This window comes from Lipotes vexillifer, unplaced genomic scaffold (assembly GCF_000442215.2).
Source record: "Lipotes vexillifer unplaced genomic scaffold, Lipotes_vexillifer_v1.1 scaffold395, whole genome shotgun sequence".
Classification (NCBI taxonomy): Eukaryota; Metazoa; Chordata; class Mammalia; order Artiodactyla; family Lipotidae; genus Lipotes; species Lipotes vexillifer.
Genome location: NW_006797390.1, coordinates 8,148,180 through 8,170,916, shown reverse-complemented (window position 1 = coordinate 8,170,916; position 22,737 = coordinate 8,148,180). Strand labels below are relative to the sequence as shown.

At 40.7% G+C, this 22,737-nt stretch overlaps 1 protein-coding gene across 1 annotated transcript in view; it reads right to left on the bottom strand.

Annotated features, from left to right (window-relative positions):
• ADIPOR2 (adiponectin receptor 2) overlaps positions 1 to 22,737 on the bottom strand; it is a 49,755-nt gene that overhangs the window by 11,363 nt on the left and 15,655 nt on the right. The window contains exons 2-3 of the mRNA XM_007469481.1: positions 15,464 to 15,716; positions 911 to 1,030 (exon numbers count right to left, since the gene is read on the bottom strand). Coding sequence (XP_007469543.1) covers positions 911 to 1,030; positions 15,464 to 15,634 — 291 coding nt within the window. The 5' untranslated portion in view covers positions 15,635 to 15,716. The remainder of the gene's footprint in view (positions 1 to 910; positions 1,031 to 15,463; positions 15,717 to 22,737) is intronic.

The window sequence follows — 22,737 nt, the reverse complement described above, 5'->3', positions numbered from 1 at the left end:
CTCCCCCCACCCCCCCAATCCCTCTGTCTTGGAAGAGATGTCTATATCCAGATTATAACATTCTCTTCTCAGCTCTGGTCCAAAGTATAGGACTCTAAGTCAACTGGTCCCAATTATTTCTAGAATCGTTATGAATGTAGGAAAACCTAAATTTAGTTTTCAGGATCTACGACTACATGCATAAAAAGTCTTGGTTTCATAAAACTCATGAAAAAGCTAAGTGTCAGAAAAATTTTTCTCTAAATGATCAAGAGTCCTTCAAAAATGTTTAATAAATGAATTTACACACACACTGAATTGTGTTGACCTGAGGTCATACCTGCCAGGGCTCCTATGGATCAAATGGACCGAGCGGCTGTGCCCATACCAGGGTCCCTGACCATTTTCTCTAAACAAGCAACCCCAATTCCAGTTACCATTTTAGGGGGTAAACATCCCCACATGGATCCTAATGAATCAGAAAACATACCAGCCACACTGAAGACACTAGATGTTTGTGAAAACTGGGCAACCCCTATCTGGAGAGGAGTCTGACTAGCCACAACCCCTACGAAGAGCAGCACATTCGCTGTCACAGTAGAACAGATTCAAGGCACTTGGAGATGGCGCTTCAGCATCTCCAGGCATCCAACACCCCCAATTTTTTCATTCTGTCTTGTCTAAACGGTCAACAAGACATCTACTCTGTGAACCTATTTTCAGGAAAGCCTTGCTTCCCAGCTGGATAATGTAGTGTTATCAAACCTTTATCACGGCTGTGCAGGCAAACAAAGAACCTGTGCCTTGAACAGGGTTAAAGTCTTGACACTGCTTCTGCCCCGCACACCGCCACACGCCTCTCTCCTTAAAGTTTCCGGTTTGGGAAGGACTAAACATACAGCACGGAAACGACAAGAAAGGGCCACCTTACCTTACACACAAACTCTTCCATTCTCTCCATGGCGTGGTGGGCTTGTAAGAGGGGGGACATGCCCATAAACCCCTCGTCCTCCTGAGACGCTCCATCATCGCACCGACGTTCCTCCAAGCTCTGCAAGGCAATCACAGAAACAGTCAGGGACAGAGACCAGGAGCCAAAGGAACCAAACAATATCTTTTCCTTGAAGAATTACAATGAAATTCTCTTAAGGTCAAAACAAGGCTCAGACAAGTAACAATATAGGAAGTAAGGTCTGTTTATTATAGAATTGTTATGAGTACTGAAAATGAACAAGAGGTGCCTGATTCTTCTCTGACAGACAACTGAACTATGGCAGCAGCATTCCTGTTCAAGGAGTAGCCTTGACTGCTTTGTTTTTTATTTTAAGAATTATACCCATAGACCACATAATACTGTTACACATATAAAGTTGAGAGATTATTGAGGGGAAATCTCCAAGAATCCCACCTGGCACATGTAAAATAAATACAATGTGGTAAGTGCTCTAGGGGAAAAGAAAGAAAGGAGGAAAAAAACTACATTTACTAAATTCTTAAAATACACCAAGCACAAAGAAAAGATCATCTAACTTAATCCTGACAACCACCGTACTAGAATAGTATTCTTATCAAAACATATAAAGAACATTAGGCAAAGAGGTTAAGTAAGTGGCCCAAGGTTAAAACTAACAAAGTGGAAAAGTGAAAAAGACGAAACCCATCGTCTTTCCACACAGGTGAGGAAATGATCACTGTGTCTGGGGAAATGCAGGAAGACGTGACAACCTGCAGTCTCCAGGTCAAGGTGCCTGCTGGTTTAGACAAAATGAAGTTGTAAGAAGGGCAACGGACTAGAACTCAGGAGATGCCAGGAGTAAGCCTGGTTTAACCGCTAACGTCGATGGTTTTCTAGACAGGTCTCTCAACCTTTCTGAGCCTCAATTTTCTCATTTCCATCTAAAAGGAGAAGTTTAAATCCCTCCAGTCTTCTCCATTCTCTAAAATTTGGTGGTTCTGTCACTCAGTGAATAATGACACCACAGGAAAGTGCTTCCTAAGCTAAGTGTCTGCCAGGTGAACAGAACCGCCCCCATAACTGCATGAGGGCGTGAACTGCAATCAGAAAACTAACCGGGGAGGCTGAGCACACGGAGGTCATCTACCACAAAACGTGAATTTGAACATGTTTCAAAAGAAATCCTAAGATTTTGCTTTCTTCACTTTTCAAGATAACTAGAGGCTATTAAGCAGCATGTGAGACATGCTATGCACCCAATCTCAATTTTTTTTCAATTATGTTCTCCAAGAAAACTATCTTGAATCTGCTTCTCTACTATTCTCACCAATAAAACACCCTCCCCTTCTCTACTTACCTAAAACTTACCTTCCTGCCCCTCCATGCCAGCCCATCACCATCATGTTCCTGTTTAAACCTCTTAACTACTCTCGCATAGTGTTTCTCTACCTTTCCTTCAAGAAGGTTCCATGTTTCCCTCCCACACCCCTCCACAACCCCTCTACCTTCCTAGGAACATTTTTTAGATTGCTTCCCCCAATCCTGTGAAATTTCAATAACACAGATATTAACACAGCCGTCTGGAGGGCTACAAACCATTGTAACATTTCAATGTGTTTCACTCCCTGCAAAGAAGCCATTTTCACCAGAAAATGTGGGCTCCACCTAACCCATAACATGCCTCCTCTTCTGAATTTCTTCAGCACTTCAGGTCCAGACTGCTCGTTTGACAGCTAATGTACAGCTCTTGTTCACTGACTTACACTGTTTTATTTCATACTTGACAGAATGTTACTTTTTCACGGTAACGCTTCCTAAACTGGATTTTAAGTGTATGTTTGTCTTCGTCCATTGCTCCCAGAACAGCTCTGCGCCAATATTTTATATACTTACAAAGTTGCTAGATTAATTAATAATGCTTTAAAAGATTTAAGGACTGTGCCTTATTAAACAAAATAAAAGTGATAAAATTCCATTAAATCATCAATTGTATGAAAACTGAAAATAGACAACAGCTTGAAATGATTAGCAGACTGATTTTTTTAAGTATAAAGTGTAAATTTATATAAAACATAAAACAGGTCCAATATTTATGCATGTTTAACATGTAGTTCATTCTTCACAAAGAGAAACAGAAACATGGATTCAATCTTGATTCTCAGACAAATAAATCATGCCAGCAGTTTCCAATAAAACTACAAATAAGCACATAGAACACAGTTAAATGTTCCCTGTACTATCAAAAGTAAAACCTGACTACGTTGCAGACAGTCTGAGATACCAACGGGATCAAGTGCACTTGGATTCATGGAGGACCACTGATAGGGAAAGGCAAGGCAGCCTCACTGGCAGAAGCAAAGGCACTGCACATAGGTAACCTTTACTACAGACTGAGGAAAGGAAAATGAGGAGAGGGCGCCTCTCTGGGTGGGCACCCACCACTGTCCACGTCTACAGGAAAGAGAGATGAACACATCAACTTCCCATAACAGGGAGGAAGAGAACAATGGCACTGCTATGGGGGAGGACAGCTTTGATTCTCAGCAGTGCTTAACACATGTTTATTACAAGAAAACAGAAAACATTGAGAATGCAAGATGTATGGTCTTGGTTGAACACCAAACAGAGGAAAAAACTGTTTATTCACTTAAACAGTTTTTAGGAAAAGTTGGCTTGCCAATGGATAAAAGTGACTCTGAAGCCAGATAAACCTTGACTAATGATAAATTGTGTAATCTTTCACAAAATTATATACAATCCCAATAAGCATCAGTTTCCTCATCTGCAAAATGATTTTAACAACACTGTACTACACTGCACATCTGTTTAAGGAACAAACATAATGAATAAAAGAAACTATCCCAGGGCCTAGGACTAGGGCAATAAATAAGTGATGGTCTTTCTCATGATGATGGGCTATGTACTGAGAACACTGAAGTAGGTGCCACAGCCTAGTGGGGAAGGCACCCATATACGTAAAACAAACAAACAAACAACAAAAAAAACCCATAGCAATGAGCTAGTCTATAGTATGGACAAGGTCTGATGCAAACAGAAAAGAGAAAAGTTAACTCTGGCACTGCTAGAAAGTTTTCCAGAAAGGTAACATCTGAAGCAAGCCCTGGAAAATGCCTTAAGAGTTCACCAGTCAGACATGACAGGGCAAGGTAACAGCCCGAATCCAAAAACAAAGAGGGAAGAAAAAGCTCCATATAAAGAGTACAGAGTTTAGCACAGCTGTGGCAACAAAGTAAATGTGATGTGAGGCCAAAGGAGGTGAGTAAGGAAACAATCCAAATGCCTGTGGATGAGGGAAGAGATCCAGCCTAGCTAACAACAGAATACTAGTCAGTCATAAAAAGGAATGAAGAGTGGATGCAGAAGATGGGGTGCAAATGTACAATGGAATATTACTCAGCCATTAAAAAGAATGAAATAATGCCATCTGCAGCAACATGGATGGACCTTGAGATTGTCATACTGAGTGAAATAAGTCAGACAAAGAGAAATATCATATGCTCACATGCAGAATCTAAAAAAAAATGATACAAATGAACTTATTTACAAAACAGAAACAGACTCACAGACTTAGAGTACAAACTTATGGTTACATAAGTTTGGGGTCGGGGGATAGTTAGGAAGTTTGGGATTGACATGTACACAAGGCTATATCTAAAATGGATAACCAACAGGGACTTACTGTAGAGCGCAGGGAACTCTGCTCAATATTCTGTAGCAGCCTAACTGGGAAAAGAATTGGAAAAAGAACAGATACATGTATATGTATAACTGAATCACTTCGTCGTACACCTGAAACTAACACATTGTTCATCAACGATACTCCAACATAAAATAAAAAGTTAAAAAAAAAAAAAAAAAACAATTATACCTCAATAAAAATGTTAAAAAAAAAAAAGCAAATCTATAGAACCAGACAGGAAGGAACTCCCAACATAAAAAAAAAAATTAAAAAAAAAAAAAAAAAAAGGAATGAAGTTCTGGCACAGGCCACCACAGGGATAAACTTTGAGAACATCATGCTCAGTGAAATGCACCCCACACAGCAATTCCACTTACATGAAATACCTAGAATAACCAAATTCACAGAGACAGAAAGTAAACTAGAGGTGCCCAAACACTGGGCTGGGGCGGGGGAAGGAATGAAGAGTTACTCCTTAAGTCTTTCTGGGGTGGTGAAAAACTTTGGAGGTAACAGTAATGGTTGCACAACATTGTGAATACAATTAGTGTCACTGAACTGTATACTTTAAAGGGGTCAGAATGGCAAATTTTACATTATAAACTTTGCCACAATAAAAAATTTTTAAAGAAGGTAAAGACGCACAATGTAGCTTTATTCATAATGGTGAAAACCCAGACATAACCCAATTGTCTAACAATAAGAAACTGGATAAACAAGTGTGATATATTTATATAACAGAATACTCTTCCGTAATAAAGAACTGACAAAACAATATGGGTGAGTAGTAGAAACATGCCAAGTGAAAGAAGCCATTATTAAGACAGTGTGTATCACATGATTCCATTTGTATCAAGGTCAGCAACAAGCAAAACAAATCTACTGTGGTAGGAGTCACAATAATGGTGACCACTGGGAATGGGGGTGAGGGAGGGGTTACTGACTGGAAGGGCATAAAGGGAAGTTTCTGAATGATGGAAATAATCTGAATCTTGATCTGCGTGGTCGTCACACATATGTAGTGTCACTGTGCTATGTGTTTAAATTACCCCATGATACAATGTTTGTGTAAATCATCCCTCCATAAAATGCTTAAACATTTTTTTAAAAAAAAGGAGGGAGAGGAATGGAGGTGGAGTTAGGTAGGAACCAGCTCCTTGAAAGCTGATGCTACTGGGCTTCAGGCTTTATCCTGCAGGCAAGGCTGAGCATTTAATGGATATGAGAGCAGAGCAAGCTGAGCACTAGACTTGCGTTTGGAAACTATCACTTTGGCAACAGAGAGAAGGTCCGGTTGAAGAAGGGAAACAGGAAAGGAGAGAAATAAATTAAGAAAATACTTTAAAAGTCTAAAGCAGTTTGATCTCAGCTAGGGGGAATTTTACCCCCACCCCCTCCCAGGGGACATCTGGCAATAACTGGATTCACTTTTACATGTCACAAGTGGTGGGAATGCTACTGGCATCCAGTAGGTAGGGGCCAGGGTACTGTTAAACATCCTACAATGGCAAAATGTCACCAGGGAGTGAGAAGCTCTGATCTAAAGAAATAATGAGAGGGTCTATACACCTCATATTATGTATGTCACAGTTCAATACTGTGTTCACATCAGAAAGAAAAAAAAAAAACTTATCAGATCCTTCTCTGTGAAAGATGCTAATAAGTGAGCTACTTACTAATAAGTGGTTACTAGTGCCGGGGCTAAATGGTAAGCATTCATTCAAAAAACTCAAGAAGTATTCACTGAGCGGCTACCACTTTAGAGATGAGAAACCTGAGGTTAAATGACGTGTTCAAGGTAACACACCTAGAGTCAGAAATTCAACTCAGGTCCACAGAGTTCCTGCTCTATTCATTCCCCTCACACAGTTTTCTAGTTATGAAATGGCCTGTTTCCGTGGGTAACAGACATTGGGCCAAAAGGCCACGACACATACAGACAGGCCTCGTTCCACGTGGTAGCTCAGGATGTAAAAACTGTGCAAGCCAAAGTCACGTTCGGCAATCTTAATGACCAGTGGGGACTATTCCATGACCTTAACAAAATGCTGTCAAAACATTAAAATCCCTGTCAGTTTTACATGTACAAAGAAATAGACTAGTAAAAACCAGTATTTATTTAGCATGCTATATTTTAGAACAGAAACACTGAGAATTAACTGTTTATTGGTTAGAAAAAGTTACCAAGAGTGATGTGAGCAGTGTGGGCCTTCTTGTTGTTTAACTTATAACACACAGTGAGCATATTCTCTATGCCTTGGCAGACTGTCGTACTTTCTAAGTTTGGATCAGGGTTTCAAGGTTTTATTCTTTACACTTTCAAAGTCATGAAACATCCTTAGGCATTCCTTTCATCTGACCTTTCTGCCTGCCACTGGCCATCCACATCCTCTGTCACACGATACTCCTTTATGGCGACAAGCCTGCCCTCACTAAGATCCTCTGGCTGCAGATCTAGAATCTCTTTAAGTGGCGGCAGGCAGTGCCAACATTCCCCCAGTCAGCTACTGCTTCTCTAACTCCTATTTATGTTGGACTTGATTTTCACGTTCGCCATTGTCACGTTCATTTCTCTGCTTCACTTTTATCTTTGTCAGCCTATTCCCTCTTCTGATTATCCATTTTTATAAAGGGTCACATGGGTTTATCACTGGGAAGCAACACACTTTGCTGTCTCACGGATTAAGTGAGTAACAGATGTACACTGACCAGTCACTGACAGACTCAAAGAAGTCATCAATACAATGAACATCTACTATATGCACCATCATCTGTGGACTGGAGAGACAGCAGAGAGTTGGTACTGTAAGAATTACTCACAGTAAATATACCACAGTAACTAAAATCTGAACCATACTGTGGAGGGACTGACATTATTTAACGAACACATGGTAGCTAAAACTCATGCATGCTGGAAACTTGCAAAGCATTAGGGCTGCCTGTATGCATTTCTCTTATCATCTTTTACAACTGCCCTTCTATCCAAAATGGTGCTTCTAAAAAGCTAACCTCAATTCAAAGAATGCGATCCTATGTGTAAGGCAAGAATTTCACTGTACGTTACATTACTAAGATATGTAGCTTCATCCAGGTTTTTTTTTTTTTTTTGCGGGGGTGGGGTGGGGTGGGGATCAGTTTTTTATTAATAAATACCACCAACGGTAATATTTCCACCTCCCATGGTCCAGTGTATGTGTTATGAAGCAGAATGTGGTCAGTGGTCAAATACACACCCCAGTAAAGATAAATACTTCCACCCATCCCAACATGTCAGCAAGATTTCTGAATTTTTATAAAAGAACATTCCCTTCAGAAGAGCAAAGTATTAATAAGTCTGCTGATCTACCAAACATTATCCCCACTTCTCACCCTCCTATAACAGAATACTCACCAACATGTCTTCAAAAAACAAATGTCTAAAACACTAGACCATAAATAGTTATTTGTTGTGTTCAAGCATTGTGGAGTTGCTAATTAGGGATCTACACAGAGTGGGTGGTGGTAAATACAGTTCCCCTGGTTAAACAGAGGCTAACATGTAGGAATTAAGTGGTAGAGTCAAGCAGTGGCTAGAACACAGGACAAAAATGTTTTCTCCGGGGCACACGGGCAAGTTTATAGCTCTGCCACATAATGACGGTTTGGAAAGTCTGTGCTGAGCACTATATATATAAAAAATATCTGTCTTCCAATATTAACTCTAAAGAACTACCTTGTCATGAGCAGAAATTACTTTTAATTTCCCTTCTAGTAGCCACTAAACCACAGCACCCAAAGATGTTTCAATACTAAACTGTATCTATACTAAGATGATCACATACAAGAGTTAAACATTTGCTCTGTTCTGCTCCTGTTGTCATATCTGTAACTGTTATCAAAACAAATTTTGAAGAGAAACAGGACATTGTAAATGATAAACAATTAAAACCAAAGCTGCCTAAAATAAAGGCATAAACCTTAATTCTCTAAGGCTTTCTATGAATAAATCACTATATTTAAACTTAAAGAGAGGTCAATGCTCTGAAGTGACTACAAAGACACTTTCAAATCTTTTCCTCCTGCTATCTTCAGTGAAGTCCATCTGTGAGAAGAGTTAAAGTGGGTTATATCTCAAAACACAACAATATCCAACTCTGATGATCCATACAAACTGCAACCTAAAATGTTAATTCTCTGGAGTGTATTTTACCTTTGGAAAGAGAGAACCAGAGTGATAAAGATGAAAGTCCTATATGAAAATAATTCATCAGTCTATTGGGCATTTATCTGCTTTAGCCCAACTCAGTTCAACAGAGTAATTCAGCTTAATAAATATTTATTAAGAGGATTTTTTAAAAGATGAGTAGGGCTTCCCTGGTGGCACAGTGGTTGAGAGTCCGCCTGCCGATGCGGGGGACACGGGTTCGTGCTCCGGTCCGGGAGGATCCCACATGCCGCAGAGCGGCTGGGCCCGTGAGCCATGGCCACTGAGCCTGCGCATCCGGAGCCCGTGCTCCGCAACGGGAGAGGCCACAACAGTGAGAGGCCCGCGAACCGCAAAAAAAAAGAGTAAAATATAGTCTCTGTCTTCCATGGGCATACAATCTAATAAGGGGCTGAATTAGCTACATAAATGACTAAGAAATAAGGTACAGCCAGTTTAAAGACAAGGAGTGTGGAGCTCGGGAAAGGCTGCATGAGGAATAGAATTTTGGAAAGACGAAATAAAAGAACTGTCAAGAGGGAAAAGCAAAAGTACCATTTTGAAGAAAAGAGACTAGTTCAGTTCAGCTGAAACTTAGGGTTCATTTAGCGGAGTAGCAAGACATAAATTATATATTTAAATACTAGTTGAAGTCAGTAGACAAAGTGCCACAGAGATCTACAATCATAACACCATCCACAATTAGAAGATAAAGGTCAAGGAAATGGTAAGATACCCAGGGCCAGGACAGCAAAGTTTGATTAAAATGTATACGCCCTACAGAGGTCAGTGAGAACTGAGGCTTCTGCATTCGCATAACTACGAGGACTAAGATCTAAGGCCCCTACACAACATGACCTCATTTGTTCAGCAGACCCTTGCCCAGGAAGATTAAGGGTACAAACCAGTAGGTAGCTTTGCTGTTAGCTTTAGGAGCTTCTCGGAAATTCACTTAACATTAGACTGCTCAACCAGCTCCTTAGTATAATAAATTGCTGAACCAGGCAAACCTACTCACTTATCAAGTAAGAACTTGCTCACCAGACTTGCTCCAACTGCCCTAATCTATCACAAGCTCTGCGCAACGTTAATACGATCTCTGTATTGAAAGACCTGCCTTAAACCACGAGAAGCCAGACCGCAAACCCTACCCACAGCCAGCCACGGCCTCTCCTTCTAAAGCAAGGCCCTTCAGAGTGATGCTCACTCTCACTGCAGTAAATAAGAAACTTCGCTTAGTCTGATCAACAGGTTATTTCTGTTTGTTTGCTTTTTTATTAACCGTTTTTTAAGCTGAAGTACAGTTGATTTACAACGTTGTGTTAGTTTCAGGTGTGCAGCACAGTGACTCCCTTATAACATCAACAGGTTATTTTGATGGTCTTTTTGGAAAGTTGACAGGTTGCATCCAGCCTTAAATTTAGAAATCTGCAATGTGTAGTAAGGGCGTTAGCAAGCTGATATAGCTAACACACAAACACAGGGGTTAGTAGAAATTAAGGTGTCTTCAAAAAATGACATCTGAAAGAGTAAGCACCGATGACTGCATCTCCGCTGTCGTCCAACAGAGGTACAACAGCCAGTCTATCTGAACACTCACTTTGGCCAGCCTAGAAACATACAGACTCAGCCTGTAAAGACTAGCTATCGCTATCAAAGATTGATGGGAAAGACCTTTAAAATCATCCAAGTTTTTTTTTTTTAATTCTCAAAAGCAACTGTCTCTAATCTTAACTGAATTTCCTAAGTAGACCTCCTCAAGAAAAGAAAATGAAGTGACTGGCAGACGGGAGTCTAATTACAAGTTAGATTTCTTATGATAAACTAATAAACAGTGGCGTTCTTATGAGTTTGGTTAAAGCAAATCAGTTCAAGAAAATAATTCCTAGGTTGAATGAATGAAAAGTTGGCTCCAGTCCCCATTTATGAAGAAGAATTTGGAGCAGAGGAAAAGTAGGACAACCATAAAGGCTGCTCTCTTTATTCAACTTAATACCTTAAAAACTCAGAGATACGAAACAAAGTCATAAAACTAAAGATCAAGGGTAACCTGGTTTGAAATGCCTCTTTTGTGTTTTTATCTACAGATGGTTACAAAACACAAACTATAAAGTTCAGCAAATACAGTTAAAAGAGCTGATGCTTTAGAGCCAGAGGCCTAGAAGTAATGGTCTATCCACTTCAACCAATACACAACACTACACATTTCAGAAAGAACTTTGGAGGGTGGAAGAACACTGGACTGGGAGGCTAAAGATCTGAATTTTAGGCCCCGATCGTCTAGGCTCACTTGCTAACAAACTGAAACCCTTGTACCTTTCACTCTAGCTATACCAGACGTTTTGCAGGTTCACACATCAATATACACCAATGTATACTCAAAACACGTTAGCTATTATCATTATTACTATTCCCTAAAAGCATCATGCTATTTCTTACTTCTGAGTCTTCACATCTGCTATTCTCTTGGCCTGGAATGCCTTTTAGTCCTTCAATAACCGAGTCAAGCCTCATCCAGTTCTGCTTATTACATTTCCACTTTCTTTTAGATAAGCCCAGTCATAGAAAAAACAATCCTAAAATTCATATGGAATGACAAAGGACTCTGAAGAGTCAAAACAGTCCTGAGAAAGAAGAGCAAAGCTGGAGGCATCACACTTCCTGACTTAGAGACATATTACAAAGCTACAGTAATCAAAGCAGTATGGTACTGGCATAAAGACAGCCACATAGACCAATGCAACAGAAGAGAGGGCACAGATATAAACCAACACATATACAGATCTTCGGCAAGAGTGGCAAGACTACACAATGGGGAAAGGATAGTCTCTTCAACAAATGGTGTTGGAAAAACTGGATATCCACATGCAAAAGAATGAAACTGGACCCTTAGCTTACACCATACACAAAAATGAATTCAAAATGACTTAACTGAAAATAAGTTAAATGTGGGAATTCCCTGGCAGTCCAGTGGTTAGGACTCCATGCTTTCACTGCCAAGGGCCCTGGTTTGATCTGGTCAGGGACCTAAGATCCCACAAGCCATGCAGCACAGCCAAAAAAAAAAAAAGTTAAATGTGAGACCTGAAACTATAAATATCCTAGAAGAAAATGTAGAGGAAAAGCTTCATGACACAGTCAATTTTAAAACATTTTCATCACCCCAAAAGAAACCCCATACCCATTAGCAGTGACTCCCCATTTCCCCATCCTCCCAGCACTTGACAACCACAAATCTACTTTCTGTCTCCATAGATTTGCCTATTCTAGACATTTCAAATAAACAGAATAATTAAATATGTCATCTTTGTGACTGGCTTCCTTCATTTAGCAGAATGTTTTCAAGGTTTATCCGTGTGGCAGTATGTAACAGTATTTCTTTTTTTTTTTTTTTTTTGCCAAAAATATTCCATTTTATGGCTATACCTCATTTAATATATCTATTCATCAAGTAAGTGATGGACATTTGAGTTGTTTCTACTTTTTGACTCATAAATAGTGCTGCTAGGAACATACATATAAAGTTTTGTTTTGATGTATATTTTTATTTCTCTTGGGTATAAACCTAAAAGTGGTATTGCTGGGTTATATGATAACTCTGTTTAACTTTTTGAAGAACTGGTGACAGTTTTTCTAGAGCAGCTATACCATTTATATTACCCTCAGCATTTATGAGGGTTCGCATCTTCGTGAATGCTTGTTAATTGTGCCCCTTGCAAAAAAATTTTAACCATTCTTGTGCATATAAAGTGGTATCACATTGAGGTTTTGACTTGAGTTTCCTTAATGATTAAAGATGTTGAGCATTTCCTAAAAAAAAAAAGCTTCGTGACACTGGGCACGAAGAAATATGACACCGATATCACAACAAAAGCAAAATTAGAAAAACAGGCCTATGTCATACCACAAAGCTCCTGCATAGCAAAGAAGACAATTGAGAATGAAAAGGTAACCTAAGGACAGGAGAAAATATCTGCAAACCATGGATCTGATAAGGGGTTAATATCCGAGATATATAAGGAACTCCTATAACTGAATAGCAAAAACCAAACAAACAAAAACAAACCCAACTTAAAAATGCGCAAAGGACTTGAATAGACATTTCTCCAAAAGACATATAAATGGCCAACAGGTATATGAAAAGGATGCTCAACATCACTAATCATCAGGGAAACACAAATCAAAACTACAATGAGATACCACAGTCACATCTGTTAGGACAGCCATTATCAAAAAAGAAAATAAAGTGTTGATGAGGATATGGAGAAATTAGAACCCCTGTACACTGTTGATGGGAATGTAAAATGGTTCAGCTACTATGGAAAGCAGTATGGAAGTTCCTAAAACATTAAAAACAGAACTACCATATGACCCAGTAATCCCACTGCTGGATTTTAATCCAAAAGAACTAAATACAGTATCTTGAAGAGAGATATCTGCAGCATTATTCACAATAGCCAACAGGTGGAAACAACCTAAACAACCATCAGTAGACAAATGGATAGACAGAGTGATATATACGTATCAATAAAATATTACTCAGCCTTAAGAAAAAAAAAAAGGCTTGTCTTATGCTACAACATGAACAGACGTTGAGGACACTGCGCTCAGTGAAATAAGACAGTCACAGAAGGACAAATACTACATGATTCCATTTATATGAGGTATCTAAAGTTGTCAAACTCATAGAAGCCGGAAGTAGGATGGTGGCTGCCAAGGGCTGGTGGGGTGGAGAAAATGGGGAGTTGCTATTCAATGGGTAGATGTTTCCCTATTCAATGGGTAGATGTTTCACTCACGCAAGATGCAAAGGCTCTAGAGATCTGCGGCACAACAAAGTGTATACAGTTAGCAATAACGTATGTCATGTGTTTACTACAATAAAAAAGAAAAGATAACCCAGTCCTCATCCAAACCTAGCGACAGTTCTTACTGCTTTGATAACTGCTTAGGCCTAAGTAGCAATGGAGGGAAAGTCAAGTTGCTCAGCCTGAATAGGGGAGTCTTAGCTGCTAGTACATGTTATTGTAAAACATCAACAAGAAAGCAAAGCCATAAGCAAGGAAGAAAGTTCTTACCCTAGCTATCTGTCAAACTTCTTTTAAAAGAGTAATGGTAGGGCTTCCCTGGTGGCACAGTGGATGGGAGTCCACCTGCCAATGCAGGGGCCACAGGTTTGATCCCTGGCCCAGGAAGACCCCACATGCCACGGAGCAACCAAACCCATGTGCCACAACTGCTGAGCCTGCGCTCTAGAGCCCGCGAGCCACAACTACTGAAGCCCGTGTACCTGGAGCCCGTGCTCTGCAACGAGAGGCCACCGCAATGAGAGGCTCACGCACCGCAGCGAGGAGCAGCCCCTGCTCGCCCCAACTAGAGAAAGCCCGCACGCAGCAACGAAGACCCAATGCAGCCAAAAATAAAGATAAAATGAATTTAAAAAAAAAAAAAAAAAAAAAGAAGAGTAATGGTAGTTTGGAGGCCAAATTACACTATACTCATCATAAGCAAATCTTGTTTTTAATCCTGCCCTGTATATGCGGGGGCACACACACACACAGGGACACAAACAGTCTTTCAATGTAGCACAACTAGCCAAGAGTATGAAGCTGGCTTACAAAGTGTTACCAAGGGTAAAAGAAGAAATAACCTTAAATTTCCTGCCACAATAGCGTGTATTTCTACAGTGCTCTGGTGAAATTCTTATAAAAGACCTGAAAAGACAAGACAATCCTCTCGAGTTCCAACCAGCACCACTACCACCCACACAATAAGCTTCTCTTACGATGGTAAAGATGCAGTTCCAAATAGAGGCTTTCAATATGTTTCTAACTACAACCCACAGTAAGAAATGTATATATTATTCATATCGATAAACACATACATATCTAAATAAAGCTAAACAATTTCATCAAATAACATAGTTTAAATGTATATTACTACATATATGCACCTTAATATCTTTATTTGCGGTCTAATTAACACTGCTTGTAGTACCAAAATGAATTTCACAAACTACTAACGGGCATAACCTACAGTCTGAGAAACACTGTACTAGAAACACAACACTGAACGTGCTACACAATTGCAAGGTTCCAAAGCACATGGCAAAATGTCTATTAACAATGACACTGGGACCTGCTCACAGATATTTACACCTTTGCACTCTTGGTATAGCTGCTTGAATCATTTAAAAGCTGCTCTTTTCTCTGCGAGGTAGAAGGAAAGATTAGATTATTTTCCCAGAATTCCACTGGCTTCCAAGGTATGCACTGGAGATAAACTCTATCTGAGAAGCAGTTCCAGCATGCAGTTAGGATGTGTCTCCAAAAATATAAACGATGATGTCATTACTAAATCATGGCTGAATTATAAAGGATATATGGTAACTACAAACACCCATTTCCTTTCTTAAATAAGACAGAGCAGCTTAAGTATGGTTTTACGTGTCAACAGAAAGGGCATAACTAATTCCTAGCTACCTTAAGAATAAGAGACTTCAAAATCTTACAAACGTGCTCAGGGTTCCTTTTCAAAACGCCATCCTCTCTCCAGCAGAGTCCCCGTACTCTTTCTTTTTAATATCCTTCCTCCAGCTACATTCCCATAAATTTGTTTTACTTACCATCCTTCCACTTTAACTTACTTTTTTATGATAGGAAGAAAGGGCAGATGCCTCTACAAGAGGCTCCAAATCTCCTTGGTGGATGTCATTGTCACCTCCCCTTGTCCCATCAAGTTGGTGCCCTTTTCTGAGCCTTATATCTGGCTCTGGAGTCCTGCTGTACTCCAGTCGGTTTTCTGCTGTCTCATTCATGGGATACCCACGCCTTTCTTACAAAGAGGTCTTTCTGTTCCTTCTTCTTGGGAGGATGGACTTTTAGGATAGTGAGTTGACCCTAAGGAGAGAAAGTTTTGAATTAACATATTTGAATGAGTGATGGGGGAAGACATATGTTGTATTATTTATTATACACTAAAACTAGAATTTTCTGCAATCATTAAGAATAAAATAATAATGTATTTAAAAAAACCCTACACTTGTTGATAAAGAGGACTGCCAAAATCTACTTTTAAATGAAAAAAGCAGGATATCAAAGACGACATGTATAATGTTCCCGCTTATACATTATAAGTGCACACAATCGTGAATACGTATACATGTGTACACAGGTACCTATTTACTTGAAATTGTGCTCTTGGTCCCGAGGCGCACAGGGAAGAGCCTAGGGTCTGGAGTGAGAAGGCTTACTCTTCATTTTGTCCTGCCTGCATTGTTTTCACCACATGCCATCTAATATTTTTCCAATTAAAAGCATACCTAACTGTAGAAAGAATATATGTGGATTTTATGGACTACACCTAGGTCTTACATACGCAATCTCGGCGAAATCACCACACCGACCCTTCAGGGTATTTTGAGTTCTACTTCACAGGTGAGGAAACCAAAATTCACCACATACTTTCATGAAATAAGACCACGTCTCTGACTGACATGGCACATATTATTGGTTATGTTTTGCATTTAAGTTGCTTAATGTCTGAAATTTCAGTATTTTTGAGCTGCTTTGAACTCCAAGTAGATTACTCTGGAAGGCAAGAGCACACTCCTATTATATCCCTGAGTTCCCAGAAAGTACTATGCACATAAATGTTTAATGAACATGACAGATGATATTTCAATGTTCTTAAGTGGTAAAAACACATTCAGAGATCATCAATGTTTCTCTAAACTGGATCACATGTGTTTCCTAGGAGTTCAATAATTTCAAGTCCTTGGCCCTCTACCTCATAACTCACTGGACAAAAGCTTATTTTAGAGATTTAAGTTACATATCCAAATAAGGTGATTATCACAGCCAATCCAACTAGAAAGACAAAAACAGGAAGAAGCCAAGGTACATGTTATGCTCATAAATCCCATGGGATTCAAAATTTTTACTGCAGCAGAGGAGGAGTGGGGCAATGTGGGAGGGCCTGGATAGTATGAAGAGAGGGTAAAAGATGCACTTAGTGTTCATATGTGGATACATAAGACTAAGAATTAGCTCAACAGTTCGAATTAGACTAAGAATTAGCCAACTATTAGTTTCATAAATCATCTGAGTTTGTTGTAGGAGTTCTCTCAAGTTTTTAGAACAAGAACAAACACAGTCTTTAAGGATCACCAAATCTGGGCCTGTGCCTATCACATAAGGGCCTGAGCCAGCATATTCTAATAATGAGATTATAAACTAAGCTATTAATACCCAATGCTGAAAGAGGAAACAATGCTAGTGATTTATATTTATTTACAAAGCTGTTTCACACCCACCATTTCACTTTGTTTCAGGGAAGAGGGAGCTAACATTTACTGTGGATTGACAAAGTTAAATTCTGTACCAGAGAATTTGCAGATGGTATCTCACATAATTCTTACATATGGTCCTCTGAGGTATCTTATCCCCATTTTACAGATGTGGAAACTGAGGCTCAGAGATTAGGCAACTTATCCGAGGCCATTAACCTCTAAGAGTAGCTGGAACAATGAACTGTCCAGCTGTACTTGGATAAATGATTTTCTTGCTAAGAAGAATAAAAAATAGGGAAAGTATTCAGAACTAGGCTTTAACTTGCTCTGATTCTTAACAGTAAAAGGAAGTGAGATGGGAGATGGAAAGTAAGACTTCAGAGTACCATTATCTGTTAACCAGAAGAGTTAATCTCTATTCTACTCCCTCAGAAATTTTTCGTTGGTCAGGATTCTAAGAATACTACGCTATATTACACAGAACTAAGACAAAAAAAAAGAGAAAAGAGGGCTTCCCTGGTGGTGCAGTGGTTGAGAGTCCGCCTGCCAATGCAGGGGACACGGGTTCATGCCTCGGTCCGCGAAGATCCCACAGGCCGCGGAGCGGCTGGGCCCGTGAGCCATGGCCGCTAGGCCTGCATGTCCGGAGCCTGTGCTCCGCAACGGGAGAGGCCACAGCAGTGAGAGGCCCGTGTACTGCCAAAAAAAAAAAAAGAAAAGAAAAGAAAGGAATCCAATACAAACAGCTGGCAGGAAGGAACAAGTAACTGAGAGGTGCTCTGAATTTATCAATAGACATAGAAGTCCAACACAAATCCAACCGGGTGCATTTTCAGCAAGTAGGGCAGATCTAAGGTCTTTTAAAATCTCTGAGTGGCCAGTGGGGATGAATGAGGAAAGAAGGAAAATACTAACGTGAGTTTTTCAATTCCTACACCTCCTCTACAGGTTGCAAGGCCTCTTGCCCCCAATATCTAGATTAAATATACTTTTGTTGAATGAATTATTATACCTGCAGTGTTTACTGGAAAAGAGACTCATTTTCTGTATAAAATTGCTTAACATGCACCCTATTACTTTTTTTTTTTCTTTTTTTTTTTGCGGTACACGGGCCTCTCACCGTTGTGGCCTCTCCCGTTGCGGAGCACAGGCTCCGGACGCGCAGGCTCAGCGGCCATGGCTCACGGGCCCAGCCGCTCTGCGGCATGTGGGATCTTCCCGGCCCGGGGCACGAACCCGCGTCCCCTGCATCGGCAGGCGGACTCTCAACCACTGCACCACCAGGGAAGCCCTCCTATTACTTTTTAAGAATGTTTTCACAAACTAATTTAAGTATTGGCATAACTAACTTATTTTTAAATTTGCTAAGGCTTCTTCCCGGTAGACAGAGTCTGTTCTACAGACGATCAAATATGAAACTATGAAACAAAAGAGTAAAATGGAAACTTGACCTCACACGTTCTAGGAGCAGACACACAGGCGTCACTAACTCTGCCCAAAAGCAATGGGGATTTGCCAAGCAGAGTAGAGGAAAGGTATTCTGTACAGCAAAAACAGCATATGCAAGGCAAGGACTCCAGGGTCTGTTCAGAAATCAGAGAACAGGGACAAGAAAGAACTCAGATGACGCAGGCTTTTTGCTCAAGCAGCCGAGCATACAGAGGATGCCATTCACTGATGATCCAGGGGAGAAGCAAATTCACAGCAGAAGAAGAATGAATTTGTTTTCAGAAATGGTGTCTGAAGTGAAAGAAATGTTCACTTGGCACCAGGAAACATAAATCTGGAATTCAGAAGAGAGAATGAGCTTGAAAACAGAACTAGGGATTACTAGGATTAAAAGTGATAATACTAGGGACTTCCCTGGTGGTGCAGTGGTTAAGAATCCGCCTGCCAATGCAGGGGACACAGGTTCAAGCCCTGGTCCGGGAAGATCCCATATGCGGCGGAGCAACTAAGCCCGTGCAACACAGCTACTGAGCCTGCGCTCTAGAGCCCGCAAGCCACAACTGCTGAAGCCCACGCACCTAGACCCTGTGCTCCACAACAAGAGAAGCCACCGCAGTGAGAAGCCCGCGCACCGCAACGAAGAGTAGCCCCCGCTCGCTGGAACTAGAGAAAGCCCACGCATAGCAATGAAGACCCAACGCAGCCAAAAATAAATAAATTTATTTTTAAAAAAGAAAAGTGATATTAGCATAATAATAGTTAACAACACAGGACAAAATCCTTTGGGGAAAAAAAAAGTTATACAAAGGACTGAGGAGGGATAAGGATCAAAGTAAAAAAAAACCCAGGAGAATACCAAATATTAGATGTTAAAGTCAGGACTGGACACTCATCTGTTGACTCCCAGTCAAATGTACTCACACCAAGTTTCCTCCCCAGTGGGAAAGCAATAGAAAATTTAAAACTCACGCTTCTTAGACTTCACTTTCCCTTCAAATAATACTGCATAAGGTAAATTATTATGTTGCTTAAAAGCACCAAGGTTGCTTTAATGGTAACTCGAAAGCAATTTTCTCTACCTGAACAAACTGCTAACTTAATGGTTTGATACTTCTGGTCTAGAAATTTAGCTCTATCCCAGGAAAGCTATTTTCTAAAATCCAGTACTTGTCTGCATGTTCCATGAGGCAAGGGTTTCTGTTTGCTCACTGCTGAGAACCGAACTGCAACAGATACACAGGAGACATTCAGTAAAGGTTTCTTGTATGAATGAATAAATGTCTTACTCTCCAGGGGAAAAACAGAAGAAAAGGAATTAGTATTACTTATGTCATATTTAATCAGTTATATTGGACTTCCCACCAAAGGTAGACTATATTATAGTACAATGTATTATTTCACCTATTTCATAATTTTAATTGTTATGTTGCCCCCAATTTTAAAAGAGGAGGCAAGCTGTGGAAAATAGTATGGCAGTTCCTCAAATAAATTAAAAATACATTTACTATATGACCCAGCCAATTCCACTTCTGGGTATGTACTCACAAGAACTGAAAGCAGGGTCTTGAAGAGACATTTATACACTCATGTTCATAACAGCGTTATTCACAATAGGTAAAACGTGGAGCGGCCCAAGTGTCCATCAATGGATAAACAAACAAAATGTGGTCTATACATACAAGAAAATATTCAGCCTCAAAAAAAGAAGAAAATTCTGACACAAGCTACAACCTGAATGAACCTGAGGACCTTATGATTCCACTTACCATAGGTTATTTAAAGTAGTCAAACTCATAGAAAGTACAATGGTGGTTGCCAGGGGCTGGGGCAAAGAGGGAATGGAGAGTTACCGTTTAATGGGCATAGCAAGATGAAAAAAAAACAGTTCTGTAGATGAATGGTGGTGATGGCTGCAACAACATGGATATACAACATGACTACACACTTAAAAATGGTGACGATCGTAAAGTTTATGTTATGTGTATTTTGCACATTTTTTAATGGGGGGGTGGAAATATACTATAGTACTATATGGCCTCTTTGTCTAGTAAACTTTTTATTCATGTAAAAAATACATTCAGAAAAGCACACAAAGGACACAAAGTTGACAAAGTATAAATGCTGTGTTAACCAGCAACAAACAACATTCTAGCACCCAGAGGACCTCTCTCCCCTATCACTGTAAAGCTTTTTAAGGTGTTAGGTTTAAGAGGTCCAACCCCTTTCCTTGCCAGTTAATGTGATACAATCTTCCAGCAAGGTTCTCTAAAAACTCGCCAACTGCCATGGACCTTAAGTCTTCAAATTCTAAGGGCCAGTGGTATAATGTCCCTTTGTATTAACTGGGACACAGCAAGTAGGGTGCAGCAAGTACTGAGTCTAGTGGCATCGCTTTCTAGTTCTATAATTAGATTATTCAGTGGCAGAGGACAGGCTGCAAAATATGTCCCATGATTTTGTTGGCTTCCTCTAAGTTGAAAGTAGCCAATTTCAAAGTGACTTGAAAGTTGTATACTGAAATTATTCCAGTGTGGTCTGTCATTCCACACTGAAGTATGCGTCTGAAGTTAGTGCATGGTTAATGAGATTTCTGGTATCAAGTTCATGCTCTTCCTTGATTGGAAACCTGAGTGGCACAGAATGTTCTACGTGGAAGTATCAGTGTGTTATGCCCCTCATGACCTCTTCTTGCGGACTTCAATGTGAAACAAAATATGTGATGCAAATCTGAACTACTAATAATGAAACCAGATTATTTTTTTGGGATGGAATAGTTTATTTCAACAGTGGGACCAGCAGGGATACTAAAGGCAGCAGATTTTCTTTTGAATACTCGTCATTTTTTCTCTTTACAAATCACTATTAAAAGTAAGTACTAGGGGCCTCCCTGGTGGCGCAGTGGTTGAGAGTCCGCCTGCCAATGCAGGGGATACGGGTTCGTGCCCCGGTCCGGGAGGATCCCACATGCCGCGGAGCGGCTGGGCCCGGGAGCCATGGCCGCTGAGCTTGCGCGTCCGGCAACGGGAAAGGCCACGACAGTGAGAGGCCCACATATGGCCAAAAAAAAAAAAGTAAGTACTAGATGTGTTACCCTGACTGGCTTATAAATCTTTAGAGAACCTTGTTGGCAGATTTCTATCACATTAACTGGCAAGGAAAGGGGTTGGACCTCTTAAACTTAACACTTTAAAAAGCTTTACCTTCTGCTCTGGGTGGGAGGTTGGAAGAAAAGTTACCACCTAACTCTTTAAAAAAAAGCTTTACTGTGGGAATTCCTTGGCAGTCCAGTGGTTAGGACTCGGTACTTTCCCTGCCAGGACCCAGGTTCAAGCCCTGATCAGGGAACTAAGATCCCATGAGCCGCTCGGCGCAGCCAAAAACAAAAAAGAACATAAAAAGCTTTACAGTGGGGCTTCCCTGGTGGCGCAGTGGTTGAGAGTCTGCCTGCCGATGTGGGGGACGTGGGTTCGTGCCCCGGTCCGGGAGGATCCCACGTGCCGCGGAGCGGCTGGGCCCGTGAGCCATGGCCGCTGAGCCTGCGCATCCGGAGCCTGTGCTCCGCAACGGGAGAGGCCACAACAGTGAGAGGCCCACGTACCACAAAAAAAAAAAAAGCTTTACAGTGATGGGGGAGAGGGGTCACACAGCCCAAATCTACCTGTTTCCCTCCACTCTTACTTTCTGGTTCAAGCCACCAGCATCTCTCACCTGTCCTAATACCACAGCCAGTAAAGTCTCCTGGGTCCCACTTCTGTTACCCACCCACCCACCCCACCCCCCTTATCCTCAGAATCCAGTCCTCACACAGCGGTCACAGCAGATCTTTCTCAAAACACACTCCCTTACTTTTTGAGCCCTCCAATGGCTTTCCTTTACACCTAAGGGACCTCTTACCCTGGCTTACAAAACCTTAAATGATTAGCCCCTAACTCTGGCCTCATTCTGTACCACTCTCCCCCTACATACCAGCCACAGTGACTTCCCATGTACTCCGCAAACACCCCAAAGGCTCAAATGGCTCTATGTCAGCTGGTTCCCAAGGCCTGGAATGCTCATCGCCCAGATCTTCCCATGGCTGGGCTCCTTCTTCACATGCGGATCTCAACTTAAGCGTCACTTTACTCAAAGAATCCTTCTCTGACCACATAATCTCAGTCACTCCTTATCACATCACCTTTTAA